Below are 14,702 nucleotides of genomic sequence, written 5' to 3' on the forward strand. Positions count from 1 at the left end.
TTCATCATAAATAAACTACTATTGACTATTTATTGTCATCTCAATAACTCTGTTTAAAATGAAATTAATTAATTAATTAATTAATTAATGAATTGGGGTATTTATTTATTTGTTTATCCTATGAAATGATAAGAGAAGAATATATATATACTGAACGAGATATATTATCAATGAGAAATTTTCAAGAACTAAATATTAATGATGACAAGAGAAATTTGCTCCGCCAAACAATTCCATCAAACGAAATCCAACGTTGTCGTAATCAAGCACCTCCTCGTTCAGACAGCAAGATCGGAAACTTCTAGAAGCTTCCCCACCCCAAAAACTTCCGAAAGCAAATTCACCCCGGCTCGAAAAATCCTCCAAAACATTTTCTATTTCATGCATGCAATCACAGCTACTACCAAACCGAAACGATTCGACTCTGAATGAATTTCCAAAACTTGCACTTAAGCTGTCTTCGTCGTATCTTTTTTTCGTCGTTATTTCAATCTGCGTAATAATCTTCTTTGTTCTCCGTCTCTTTCTCCGTTGGGATCGGAATCTTTTGGCATATTCTCTCGTCTTTTTGAGTAGTTTGTTCGGAAGTTTGACTAGTATGAAGATTATGATTTGGAGGATCATACATTGGCAGCAACAACATATGACAATGCAATCTGCAGCAATCATGTTTCCATCTTCCATGTTGATTTTCTTTTTCGATTTTTTTCTTCGAAAAATAATTAAGAAGAAGAAGAAGAAGGTGATGATTGGAGGAAGCCATTATATTTAATTTGTTGAAAAGAAAAAGGGAATAAGGTATTATTTGGCTTGTTGGAAGGGTATTATTGATGTGTGAAGCAATGAAAATAACATGCTGAGAAGCTAAAATATTATTTGTTTTGTGTGTTAGTCAATGACTTTATATTCTTTTGTGCATCGAAAACTGTAATTAAGTTATTATTAATTGTTTGTTTCCTAAGCTAAGGAAAACATAATAAGCTATCCCAGCCTAGCTAGCTAATAACTTGCATTCTACATTTCAAAATTAGATTCTTAGGAAACTTGTCTTTCAAACATTCGATGCTCACTCTACCTGGTTTACCCTCCCTTTTTTTTTTTTTTTTTTGGTTTTCTTTTTTGGGCAAAACACGAGCTTTACCAGCCATGTTTATAGGTTTACGTTCGATGTATTTGTAGGGGTTGGCATTCTTTTGTAATTTGGAAGAGGAAATTTTGGAATTTTCAGAAATCCCGGCAATCGGATGGTGCAGTGGCGAACTCAAAATTTTTTGATATCGGATTTAGTCAAAAAAAAAAATGAATAATAATTTGGTCATAATATATTTTATCACCACTTTAGGAATTGATGGTAACATAATCCATTGATTGCATAGTCTTGATATGTAATTTAACACATTTGTGTAAATTCAGTTTGACGTTTTATTTGTTAATTTTGCAAGAGCAAATATAGCATGATTATAAAGTATTTATTTTTAATTAAATTTGCAATTTCCCGCCCCAGTCCCGAAATTGATCCCAAATCACTTGGATTTGAGTATTAAAATATGAATACCAAATCCCAATTGCAAAAATACCGAATTCCCGAATTGAATTCCTGAATATCGTCCCAAACTCGCACCCTTTGGGTTGTAGAAGTAAACTCCAGTTCGTGTGTTGTTTATAGTGTTACGACTATTTGAAGCATTTAGATTTTAGACAAGAAGTCGAAAGATCAGTTATTCAACTCCCAAAAATGTTATTCAAGAAATTCGATGCACGACCAAAATCGTCGAATTAATTTCATATTTATTTCCCTCACAAGGTTGAAGAGCATCAAAAGAAAAATGAATAACCTAGCCCTTATTACAAATAGATAATAATGGGAAAAAAAACAAAATTTTGCTTCCTATTTACAGCAAAAAGAATTGACCCTACCGAAAAAGAAAAAAAAAGAACCTTCCGGCTCGAGTTTCGCCATTTTCATTTACAATCAATATAGTCACCGTGGCCGTTTTTCATACTCAATTATAATTTCTTCGACTATTTGTGCGGTTGCCTTCACTACTCAAGCTGTTGTTTTGACTGAAAAAATCGGTACTGTAATCTTGACTACCAAACGCCATTCTCTGAAACAATCTAATCTCTGCAGATTGTTGCGCCGAGTTAAATATCTCACTCTCTCCCACTTTCATTCCATTCGTCAAATCCGAGGTCGCCATGTTGTCGAAAGCCCTTACAACCTAATACATAAAAATTAAAAATTAATTAATAATAGTTGGAAGCTAACGAAATAAAAAGTTGCATAGAAATTTCAGTTTCGCCACTGCAAAAAAAAAAATGCTGACCTGTCCCATTGTGGGTCTCTTTGCAGATGAATGGCGAACACAAGCTGATGCTGCTTCGATTAATCGGAACATTTCAGGTTCGACGTAATTTCCTTCAAGCCCTGAATCTGCTAATCCCCTAAATTCCTCTGTCTCCAGCGCATGACTTAATATCGGTCGGGCCTGAAAAATCGTCATAAATATGTTTAGTCCAACAATTTTATTCATTTTTTAGTATATAGATCAAGGTGATATATAATCATGAATATTAACTATTAAATATTAAATATTAAGCAGGATTTTATGGTTAACGAACTCACCCACTCGACGAGGCTCTCCTCTCCTAGCGGCTGAGATGTATCTACAGGCTTGCGGCCTGTAACTAACTCCAACAGCACAACTCCAAAAGAATATACATCGGACTTTTCGGTCAATTTGCCACTCGATGCATACTCAGGAGCCATGTATCTGAATTTTCAAATCGAACATATATATTAAATATTAGATATTAGATATTAGATATTAAGGACAAGGAAAAACGCGCATATTTAATTTCTTGAAGATCCACTTTTTTATGACACAACTCACCCAAAGGTTCCCATTACGCGTGTGGTGATATGTGTGTTCGTTTCCATAGCTAATTTAGCAAGTCCGAAATCGGAAACCTGCAAAAGAAGCTTCTGTTTTTGAAGTTCTTGGACATAAAATAAAATAAAAATAAGAACAGGGTTCGTTTGAAAATCATCGTACCCGAGCTTCAAAGTTGCTGTCGAGAAGTATGTTTGATGATTTGATATCTCTATGGATAATACGAGGATGGCCTGAAAGATTAGCTTCACCAAATTAACTTACTTTTCTCTGACAACGGAAACAATATATAAAAACTCCCGATTTTTTTAAAGAAAATTATGATCCACAGCTTACAGTCTTCATGAAGATAAGCTATCCCTCGAGCTGCACCCACAGCTATCTTCACACGTGTAGCCCAATCCATTACAGGCCTACCTTCACCTGAAAAAAGTACAACTATCAAAAAAAAGAACAACATAATTCTTTCCACAATAAAGCACTAAAGAGTTGTACCATGAAGATGGAAGTAGAGGGTATTATTAGGGAGAAAATCGTAAACAAGCAGCCTCCTTTCATCGGAAATGCAAAAACCCACAAGCGAAACCAAATGGCGATGGTGCACACGGCTTATTATCTCTACCTCCGATCGAAATTCCCTTTCACCTTGTCCTCCACCAATCTTTAACTGCTTAACTGCAATTTCTCTACCATCTGGAAGAATCCCTTTGTACACAGAACCGAACCCACCTTCACCCAAGAAATTCTGGTCCGAAAATTCATTAGTAGCATCGAGTAGATCTTCGTAGCTGAAGAACGACCTTGAGTTTCCCAAGCCGCTCCCGTTTCTTGGTATTGATATCTGCACTTCTTTCAATAAGCCAGAATCTGTGAAACAAATCGAATTAAGTCTCGTATTGCAGTGCATATGAAAAGAAACGAAAAAAAAGGATGATATATATATATATATATATATATATATATGTGCATGCAAAGATTTGAATAACCTGATTTTGGGGAAGAAGTAATGGAGGTTGGCATGATGTAATGACCATTTTGTCCAGAGGGCTTTTTCTTTCGCTTGTACACGCAGAAGGCTACAACTCCGAATATACCGAGCAATAGGAAACCGAGTGTCAATGCGATTGCGACTGTGCCTCCAGTGCCGATGCCGCCGCCACCATCACTTCTGGATGGTGAAACTTCAGGTGCGCTAGGAGTGGAATTGTTGGTTCCAGTATTGCCCGGTGGAGAAGGCAGGGGTGGCGGTGAGATAATGATCGGGGGCGGTGGTGGAGAATTTGAAGATGGAGGTGGCGGTAAGGATGTTGGAGGAGAATTTGGAGACGGAGGTGAAGATGGAGGAGGACGAGAAGGAACTGGCGGTGAGTTGGGGGTAGGGGGCTGCACAGATGGTGTTGGTGGTGGTGGTGGTCGGGTAGGGGGATTTTCAGGGGGGTTAGGTGACGGTAGTGGTGGTGGTGGTGGTGAGTTATTAGGCCGCGGAGGCGGTGGTGGTGAGTTATTAGGCGTCCCAGGCGGTGGAGGTGAAGTTTCCGGTGGATTAGTGGTTGGTGGAGGCGGGGAGTTGTTTGGCGGCTCAGGTGGGGGTGGTGAGGCTTGGGGGGCTATAGGTGATGGGGGTGGAGGTGATGAACTAGGAGGATCGGAGGGTGTGGGTGGTGGTGGGGAGGTAGCTGGTGGATCCGGTGGTGGAGGAGAAGTAGATGGTTGAGGAGGTGGTACATCGACTGGGGGTGGTGGGGAAGCCACCGGAGGAGGCGGAGACACGGTGGTGGGAGGAGGAGGAGATTGCGGTGGTGGTGTGATGGTGGGTGGAGGAGGAGAATTGAGTTGAGGCGGAGATGGATTAGGAAGGTCCGGTGTAGGAGAACTAAGAGGTGGTGGTGGTGGTGAATTAGGGGGGTCCGGTGGAGGAGAATTGGGTTGGGGCGGAGGTGAATTGGGCTGAGGTGGTGGTGCAATAGGAGTTTGTGGAGGAGGTGAATTCGATTGAGGCGGTGGGGAAGAATTCGCCGGCGGAGAAGGAGAAGGCTGAGGTGGCGGAGCGGCAGCTACCGGAGGAGAATTTGGGGATGGAGATGCAGATGACATCTCACTCACTACAGCCTCTCTAAATCAAATCTACCCACAACATTTCTACCAATTATTCTTCAATTTCGATTTATCACATAACCCTAAACCCACTGAGTTCTTCATCAAATCAATCAAACTACTCACTGAATCATCAATCAAAAAATGGAGAAAAAAAAAATTAAACAACAGACTGTACTGTACCTCCCCAAAATTCAATTCATGCATAAAACCCCAGTAACCAATTTCCAAATCTCACAGAGAAATCTCGAACACCGAGATCATAAAAACCACTGAGATCACAATTAATTCGTCAAACTTTTCCACAGAAAAAAAAAAAAAAAAAAAAAAGCTACAATCAGCTAAATTGGAGAGAGACGCAGCCAGATTTTGATGACCGCCACTAAAATGGAAGCTTTCTTCCAATTCTAGAAAGCTGAAAACCCCAAAACACGGAAAAATATTGGGGGTCTTTCAGAAACAACAAAATAAAAAGAGGGGCAAAAATGAAAAATTGACAAGTGAGATGATGAAAGCGACGGTTCCCCGACAAAATACTGGGAATCGAAAAATCGCCCCCCTCAACTGTTTGAATGTGAATGAATATCTTTGTAAACTTCGCAGAAAGGGGGATCAAATCAAAAGGTCACAGTCAATTATATGATTATGAAGGTGACGCAGATTATATTATTTATTATTGATTATTTATTAATTGATTAATTAAACGTCAAAATCTAGGTATTATATATAATTATTTTAAGCCTGATACGAGATTACGCAAAACGTTATGCAGAGAGGAGGGGGTCAGCGCCCACTAATTAAATAATTATATTATTGCTTTGGATCCACATTTACTTGAGAAAAAAAATATTATGATTATGTTTAATTTAATATTGTATATAGTTATTTAAAAAATATTATTCATGGTTGAAACTCAATTTTAATCTTGTATACAAGTTACTTTATATTATGTATGTTGACGTTGACATGTTGTTTAGTCAATCAACCTCGCTATTATTTTAATTTTAATAAGTGGAAGCTAATTTGATTTAGTTTTTTCTACTTCTTTAATTTCTATTATTATTATTATTATTATTATTATTATTATTATTATTGTTATTATTATTATTATACAAAAAGGTTTGAAAGTAATGAAATATAAGTGGCCTTGGCGTATAGGTCTGTGGTTAGTTTGATTAGTGTATATATCCGAGAAGTTCTTTGTATTTGATAAGTTGTTCCGTTATATTTTTAAATTTTAAGTATTTAGATAATGATTTTATAAATTATTTTTACCTATTATAAGATGTTAAATAAAAAGGTAAATTACGGTCAGTCCCTTGATGTAAGGTTAAATTACGGGAAAAAACCCCTCTCGTTAAGGTAATTATAATTACCCATCAATTATGAATTTCCTTACACGTCCACCCATGCAGTATCAAATTCTACATAATCTTTTAGATTTAATGGAATTTCTCTAGTTTGTACTCATTTTTTAGCAAAAATGCAGTTTTTGATACACCACAATATGATATTTACAAGTCAAGCGACACATCTTATGATCATCTTATTTTAAAATGTAGATTTTGAATGGGCTAAAACGGGTACAAACTGGAAAATGTTTCATGTAAATTTGATATCGTAAAGGGTGAACGTGCAAGGTTGAGATAGGTGATTGTAATTACTCAAACATAAGGGGATTTTTTTCGTAATATGACATTACCTCATGAGGTGGCTGTAATTTACCCTAATTTTTTTTATAAATAATTATCAGACACTATAAAAATTAAAAAGAACATGTAAACTTTTTTTAACAGCTTATAAGCTCATGCAACGGTTTAATATCCTTTGGTTCAACCATGTTTGCATCATGAATTTGGTAAGGTGGGAAGACTGATTCCTCAATAGCATCAACAGCAAATTAAAAAATAATTGAGAAATTCAATTTGGTCAAATTGATGCATTAATTTTTAATATTCAATTAATTATATACAACTGGCTCAAAGCTAGAGTTTGAAATTTTCTTGGGCAATATTTTTTATTTTTGACATTAATAAATAATAATAAATTAAAAGAAATGAATATTAAACCACGCGTTTTTTTGTATGGGAAAAGTTAACAGTGACGTGGCAGTGTCGGTGTGGTAAAAAGGCATTACCCACGATAGGGACATTATCTGATCGCCACATACTCCCAAGCTACCCATGGCCCACCGAACCAATATATATTTCAGTTTTCACTTTTCACCACTATATCAATAATTAATTAAAATTATAAATTGGATTTAAATATGATTTAAATTTGGTTTTAAAATATTAAACCGGGGAAAAAGAATTTGAACTATTGAAATTCTTTTCTATGTAATTTAGTGATAAAAGTTTACTATAATAATAAAATCATGTTCGGGCAAAAGAGTTCAGAATTCTGAATTTTCAAAGCTTAAAAATAAGATAGATTTTGTGTTGCAGCTAGGGGTGAAAATTTGAATCCCGCTAAACCCGGTCTGCAAAATTTCGATTTTGTAACAATATTTTTCAATCTAAATTCCGAATATTCGATTTTTTTGGGTTATTTTCGGATTGATATTGAAATACATATGAAGTTTTTGAATTCCACTGCAATTTCAGTTTTTAAAAAATAATATTAAAATTCCAAACAAATCACTTACTTTAAATATAAAAAGTAAAAACATTTTTAACATCAATTTGATGATGTATTTTACCAATAGGTGAATAAAAAGTGAATTTTATGATTATACTATAATGTATGTTAAGCGAAACTTTTTTGAAAGTGAAAACTTCAATTAACTCCTAAACTGAGCTGGAATTTGCTTGGTTTATAAATAATTTCATCTTGGGTAAATTCCATTTTCCCCCTTTTACTTTGGCTCGATATCACTTTACCCCCTTCTACTCTTAATTGCATCGATTTGCCCCCTTGTACTTTGCCTCGATATTATTTTATCCCCTTCTACTCTCAATTGCATCAATTTGCCCCCTTGTACTTTGGCTCGATATCAATTTACCCCCTTCTACTCCCAATTGCATCGATTCGCCCCCCTGTACTCGAAAAATTGTCTCAATGTGGCCATCGCCGTTAGTTTTCAGACCTTTGACCTTAACACCGTTTGATCTAAGTCTGAAAATTACTAAAAAGTCACGCCTCCCAGTTTAAAAAAATATTAAAAAATATAAAAAAATAATAAAAAATTCAAGACAACAAGAAAACATAGTCCACGACGCCGCCAACCACAATTTATTTTTTAAATTTTTTTAATAATTATTAAAATTGGGAGGGGTGGTTTTTTTGCAATTTTCAAACTTAGATCAAACGGTGTTAAGGTCAAAAGTGTGAAAACTAACAGCAAGGGCCCATATTGAGACAATTTTTCAAGTACATGGGGGGCAAATCGATGCAATTGAGAGTATAATGGGGTAAAGTGATATCGAACCAAAGTCAAGGGGGCAAATCGATGCAATTGAGAGTAGAAGGAGGTAACGTGATATCGAGCCAAAGTACAAGGGGACAAATCAATACAATTGAAAGTAGAAGGAGTAAAGTAATATCGAACCAAAGTACAAGGGGACAAATCAATACAATTAAAAGTAGAATGATGTAAAGTGATATCGAGCCAAAATACAAGGGGATTGTGAAATTTACTCTTTCATCTTAAATCATAAAATCGTAATTTCATTACTTACCTCTAATTTTACACACGTGTGAAATGTGAAAATTTCTAGAATTTGATTTTTATTTGATTAGTATTATTATTATTATTTTATGAAAAGATGAGCTGGAATGCATTTGGAGTATTGTTGATAACAAAAATGTTTACAACATATACACGTTAAAAGATTGTTATGACTATACTATATTAACACAAAAACAAAAGATATTGTTAATACAAATTAAATGGATTTTCATTACTCATAAGTTGTGTGAACTTATTTGAAGCAATAATAGACAATTACGTTTAACTAACCACTGAATAAAATATTCAATGCAAATTAAGAAGCTAACTAGTTTTAATTGTACGGTTAACCACGTCCATCTCTTAATAATTAACTGAAAAAATATACCAACTAGTCTTCAACTATAAATCTACACATAACTACATACAATATATACATATGAAAAGTGTAAGAATTGTATTAAATATTATTCAACGAACGTCAGGAGTTGAAATACCTCATATTTTGACGTAAGTTTAAGAGTTAAAATTTGGGGTGTTAGCATTTATTATTCTTGTGTAATCTCGAATTGTTAAAAATATAAATATGTGTTAAAAAATAGCAAAACCCTTGGTGAAATTAGTCAAAGTTAATAAAGCTCTTGCGAGCCATTCATGCACTACACTCGCTTTATCTGAGATTGCGAATGTAATTTTTGACATGAAAATACCAAAATACCCTCTATATAAAAAAACATTATTAATTTGTTTCTTTTTCTTTTTTCTGTTATTATTTTTGCTGATGTGGAGATAATCATAATATTTTTTTTTTTCTTTTTTCTAGTTTATTTATATTTTATAATTGTATTTTTTTTTTAAATTTAAATATTATTAAAAATATAAGGGTAATTTTTTCTTTTCATCTACAATTATGTGCTAACTTTTTTTATCGGGAGGGGTTTTTCGCACTTTCGGAATAACACTGTGGGTCGGTGGTAATAGTTCGTTAAAATTCTATCTTAACAAGGATGAAAAAAATAATGAGTTAATAAATTAAAAAAAAAAATTAAGAAAAATATGTTGCAATAGGTATCATAAGATGGCCCAACTAATAATGTCCAGCATCAAATATCCCGCTGAGCCCATTAATTACGCATTAGCCTAATAGTTTTTATTTTTATTTTTATTTTTATTTTTATTTTTATTTTTACTCACTGTACTCCGTTAAATATTAGTTTCCAATTCTACCCCTTTTGCATATTTTACATATATTTTGACCAATTAAAAAAGTACTCCCGTCACTTTTCAAATTTAACACACTCCACCACCTATTAAAAACACACACCATTTCATGAAGGAAAAAAAAATGAACCGGAAGCAACATAAGAACAAACAAAAAACCATTGCACCGTTCGCAGTAACTACCGTCGAAAACCCGTTATCTAGTGTTGCGTCTTCTGCATTTTCGAAATCGAAATGTGTGTCATGTTTGAATTGAAGAATGTGTGTGTGTAAATTGAATTGGTGTTTGGAAAATGAATGCGAAATATGAAGCGAACAAGACGACCAATTTCAGGAAAACGAATTGAATTTTGTATCTTTGTACCCAGTTTGATAAACAATATATGTCCCGAAAATGAGAAAAATTTATATTTACCCAAATTGAAAGAAAAAAAAGATCTTTGTACCGAATTTTCTAAAAAAAAAAATAGAAGGGCAAATTAGTATTTTTTATTGATGTATTTTAAAATGCATTTTGGTGGAGTGTGGTGAGAAATGAATTTAAAATTCAACTTTCGCTAATAAAATAGCTCCAAAATAAATAAATAATGACTAGAAGAACCTTCTCTAATAGTCAGTGACAATATGTTTTCTCGTCTTCCTCCACTGGATTGTTTTTTCAATTATGTTTTCTACATAGCTTTTGAATATTGAAAAGTTTTATGGTTTATTTAATCCTAATATTAATATTAATATTAATTTCACTCCAATACTAATTTTATATTTTCAAATATGTCCTTACGATCAATTTTGTTGAGCTATGTTTGTCCTTTCTACTTAAAGAATTTTGATTTTCACACTTAACAGCTCCTTTTGTTGCCCTCAAATATTCAAATTTTGACAGCAATTCTTGAACGCATGCCACTGACAAATTGAGTGTGTATATATATATATATATATATATATATATATATATATATATATATATATATATATATATATATATATATATATATATATATATATATATATTATCCATGAATATAATATTTCAATTTGCCAAATAACATTCTATAAATCGATTAATTAAGAGTTTCATATTCAATTTCTAATATAAAATTAGACAATTGTTAGATTAAATATTTGAGGAGGAATCATTTCAAAGAAAGCTCACACGATCATCTAGATTATAGCCAAGTTGAATCCATATCATTATATATTGAGATTTGAGACAATTAGAATTTATTAATTTGGAATATGTTCGGGGTTTTATATTATGCTACATCGGGTGAAATACACTGGAAATATATTTATTACACAAACAAACCCACATTGATGTGTTTAGATCAACGATAGAAATCCACCTCATGTAGCATATATAATAATAACTCTACGTTCGATACGTGCGTCCCACATCTAAATTGAAGCCCAATAAGAAACATAAAGTGTGAAAAATTCACTTAAAAATAGACCATATAATTTATGATTCTCCATTATTAACTAAATGCTTATAGTTTTATTTTATTTTTTTGATTATGTATATACTTTTGTTTTCCTTTCTTGTAATTTTAGTTTTAGCTAGCCTTAACCTTTTGTTTTCCAAAAAAATATGGCATTTTATCCAATGTTCTCAAAACCGGACAAGATTGGCTGGTTTTACCGAAAACTGGAGGCTAACTCGGTCTAATACAACCTAAAAACCCAGGTCAGATAAATATGACCCGGAAAAACTTCTGTTGAACCGGCCTAAACCGGTAAAACCAGCAAAAATACATACCGTGTTGATACGAAATGCATATAAATCGAAAGGAAAAGGTAACATTCAACAAAAAGTAGCGGTTTAGCTAGTAGCTCTAATAACTTCCACGAAACTTGTAAATATCAAGTAACTATTTATTTCATTTTTTTAATTAATTAATTTATCACAATTATTCAACTAACTATGCAACTTTTCTTCCTTTCTTTACACTTTGGTCTCTATTAGTGGATAAAAAGTTGAATAGTCTGTCCACGAGAATCTGCATTTTCTTCATCTCCTTATTTATTTTTTATTTTTAAGTTTTATTTATTTATTTTATACAAGTTAGTAAGAAGACTCGTGTGCATTCTTTAAAATCTTAGAATAGAATATTATTATGCCTTTTGACGGGAAAAAAATAATTGAGCTGTAACATTATATTCACATATATATATATATTTTAATAAACTTTATGTTAGCAAGTAGAACGTTGTAAGTGATGGATTACATATTTAATTATGTTAGCCATGATGTAAATAAATTAAATAAATACACCTTTTCCTGCTTATGTAACATTTAAAATTAAAGTCTACAGTCATGTTATACACGATTGATCACTTCTAGATGTTTTATTTCACAAGCAGTTTTAAATTGATAGGATTTTTTATTTTTATAATTATTATTTTCAATTATAATAACGTCATATTACTTTCGTACATGCCGACTTCCGACCAACTTAAATTACGGAAAATTAGGGAAAATCCCCCCGTAGTTTTGGAATTTCATTGACATAGTTCCACCATTTGGAAATAATTAGCTAGTGAAAACCCTCTCTTATATTTTTTCTCGAAATTCTACTTTACCTTTTTTTTTTTTGCGAAATTTTGGATTAAGATGGACGTAGGTAAATCGACTACGATGTTTGCGTAGTTGATTAAAATATTAAAGTGTATATTAGACCTAAAAACAATAAACCAACTGTAAAAACATAGTTGATTTATTAATCGACTATAGTCGATTTTGTAGACTATTGCATAACAATACTAGAATCGACGGCAGTGATTTATTAATCGACTATACTCGATTTTGTAAACTATTACATAACAATATTAAAATCAATGGCAAAAAAAGTGGAGTGTATCGAACAAGTGGGAGAATTAAGCGATCTGTCACGCGATGCGTTGGTCGTGGCCGTAGAGAAGGAAGTTGTTGGTACATATATGAGAGGAGGGTTTCAATTCCGGCAGTGGAGGTGTTTGATGACGGTGGTGTCTCAGCGGTGGTGGAGGTGTTTTGATGTCCAACGACGATGGATGTTTTTGATACGCGGAGGTGGCGCCTCGGCACTGTGAAGGTATTTGATGTCCAGACGGTACGTGGTGGTTCGACGGCAGTCATCGATGAAGACGAGGTAATTCAGATTTAGGGTGAAGAGGAGTGGGTAGAACTTTTGTCTAATATGAATACTATAATATATTTTAAAAAACCGACAATTATAAATAAAAGAAAAAGAAAAAAAAAAACGATTACCTTTCCTAGAAATCACAAGACTAAATCGATTCATTGCATGCAAACTAAACTACAAGTTATTCTATAGTTGCATGGACTATTGACTTGTGAAAATCGGACCAAATACTTTTTATTTTATTTTATTACACAGATTATATTATATTATATTCAACTTTCCTATGTTACTTACTACGCATTTGAACCGCAGTCACCCAGTCACAGTGATTTTATTACATCTTTACAGACTTAGAAAATAGTAAAAGTCATCTACAAATAAAAGATATTCTCATATATAATATATCTATTTCTATTATATACATACACTATAGTCTATACATATACAATCGAAATTTCTACGTGGACCGACTGACCGAAGAAAAGAAAATTCAGCTCTCTCTCTCTCTATATATATACTTATTATGTGCCTATAAATACAGCAACTGAAGCTGCAAAAAACAAAAAACAAAATTCATCTCTCTCGAATCCATTTCAAAAAGAATAAAAATATATATATATATTAAAAAAATGATTCAAATAATTCCGAAATCAGCTGTACTAACCTACCTGGTTATGTTCATCTCACAGCTAAACTGCGCATGGGATTTCATACTCTACCAATCTTTCTTTCAGACACGTGGCATCGTGTTACAAGAATATGGCGTAAATACTACTAAATATAATTACAACGAATATTCCGAGGAATCTCCCGAAGAATGCGCCGTCTGTTTGTGCAGTATCGACGAGGGAGATGACGTCAGAGAGTTGAGATGCGGCCATTTATTCCACGGGGTTTGCTTGGATAGGTGGGTGGGTTATGGGCATGCCACGTGCCCCTTGTGCCGGAATAATTTGAAGCAACCGGCGGAGCTCGGCCACCACCGGGAGTTGATCATGATCAACTTCTGCGCCGCCGTCAATTCAAGAGATGACCGATCCACGTGGTGGCTGCGCTGATTGATTTACTGTTTTGATGAACTTATTTCATTCATTTTATATCTACAATTATGTTTTCGCCTTTGCCGCCCAATTAGATGTGGTGGTTATTAGAAATATAATTTGTTCCACGGTTAAAAAAATAATTCTTTAGTACATTTTATTTTTATTTTTATTTTTCTTGAGGAATTGGAATTACAACATAATTTAAAATTAAAGCTTCATTTATACCCGAAACAATTTAAGTAATTTTGTTATAAAAAATCGCCTAATTAAGTGCAGGTCTAAGAGTAGTTAAGGAATTAGGGACTATTAGTGAGAACCCCCTCTAACATTATTTTAATAAGGATTGGTCCAGCTCATTTTTCTTTATTAGTGAAAAACCCATTTTTTTTTTATTCTCAAATTTACCCTCCCTCTATTCACTACCCATTATCCACTAGTTTGATATATTTTTTTTATTTTTTATATTTTAATTTTAATTTTCGTTTTTTTATTTATTTCTTCTTTAAAAAATAATATATTTAAAAAAAAAAACTTTTTATTTTTTTTTATTTTTTAAATATATTTTTCTTTAAATATTCCTTTTCTATATTATTTTAGTTTTCAGTAAAAACAACTATATGCCGATAAAACGACTATTATTAAAACGACTATATATCAA

At 33.2% G+C, this 14,702-nt stretch overlaps 3 protein-coding genes across 3 annotated transcripts; 1 reads left to right on the top strand and 2 right to left on the bottom strand.

The window, feature by feature from the left end:
• Positions 1–104: 104 nt before the first annotated feature.
• Positions 105–921, bottom strand: LOC105967505 (uncharacterized). Its single transcript, XM_012992101.2, has one exon. The coding sequence runs from the start codon at positions 682–684 to the stop codon at positions 196–198; it is 489 nt and encodes a 162-aa protein (XP_012847555.2). The 5' UTR covers positions 685–921; the 3' UTR covers positions 105–195.
• Positions 922–1,750: 829 nt separating this feature from the next.
• On the bottom strand, positions 1,751–5,632 carry LOC105967451 (proline-rich receptor-like protein kinase PERK9). Its single transcript, XM_012992047.2, has 8 exons — positions 3,881–5,632; positions 3,390–3,761; positions 3,231–3,317; positions 3,057–3,127; positions 2,895–2,971; positions 2,627–2,774; positions 2,328–2,489; positions 1,751–2,222 (listed from the first exon to the last, which is right to left on the bottom strand). Exons 1-8 carry the CDS (start codon positions 4,986–4,988, stop codon positions 2,004–2,006), a joined length of 2,244 nt encoding a protein of 747 aa, XP_012847501.2. The 5' UTR covers positions 4,989–5,632; the 3' UTR covers positions 1,751–2,003.
• A 7,273-nt stretch (positions 5,633–12,905) lies between these two features.
• Positions 12,906–14,059, top strand: LOC105967449 (uncharacterized). The gene is made up of 2 exons (XM_012992045.2): positions 12,906–13,007; positions 13,691–14,059. The coding sequence occupies exons 1-2, from the start codon at positions 12,906–12,908 to the stop codon at positions 14,057–14,059; spliced, it is 471 nt and encodes a 156-aa protein (XP_012847499.2).
• The last annotated feature ends 643 nt before the right edge of the window (positions 14,060–14,702 follow it).

Source organism: Erythranthe guttata, chromosome 12 (assembly GCF_056151865.1).
Source record: "Erythranthe guttata isolate IM_541 chromosome 12, IM_541, whole genome shotgun sequence".
NCBI lineage: Eukaryota > Viridiplantae > Streptophyta > Magnoliopsida > Lamiales > Phrymaceae > Erythranthe > Erythranthe guttata.

Bases quoted from the DNA above. Each gene is read 5' to 3' on its own strand.
- LOC105967505 (XM_012992101.2), bottom strand. From the start codon at position 684: ATGGAAGATGGAAACATGATTGCTGCAGATTGCATTGTCATATGTTGT.
- LOC105967449 (XM_012992045.2), top strand. From the start codon at position 12,906: ATGGATGTTTTTGATACGCGGAGGTGGCGCCTCGGCACTGTGAAGGTA. The intron at 13,008-13,690 runs GTAATTCAGATT...TTCATCTCACAG, and splicing joins CAGTCATCGATGAAGACGAG to CTAAACTGCGCATGGGATTT.
- LOC105967451 (XM_012992047.2), bottom strand. From the start codon at position 4,988: ATGTCATCTGCATCTCCATCCCCAAATTCTCCTCCGGTAGCTGCCGCT. The intron at 3,128-3,230 runs GTAAGCTGTGGA...CTAATCTTTCAG, and splicing joins AGCTTATCTTCATGAAGACT to GCCATCCTCGTATTATCCAT. The intron at 2,775-2,894 runs GTGAGTTGTGTC...TTGAAAATTCAG, and splicing joins CGCGTAATGGGAACCTTTGG to ATACATGGCTCCTGAGTATG.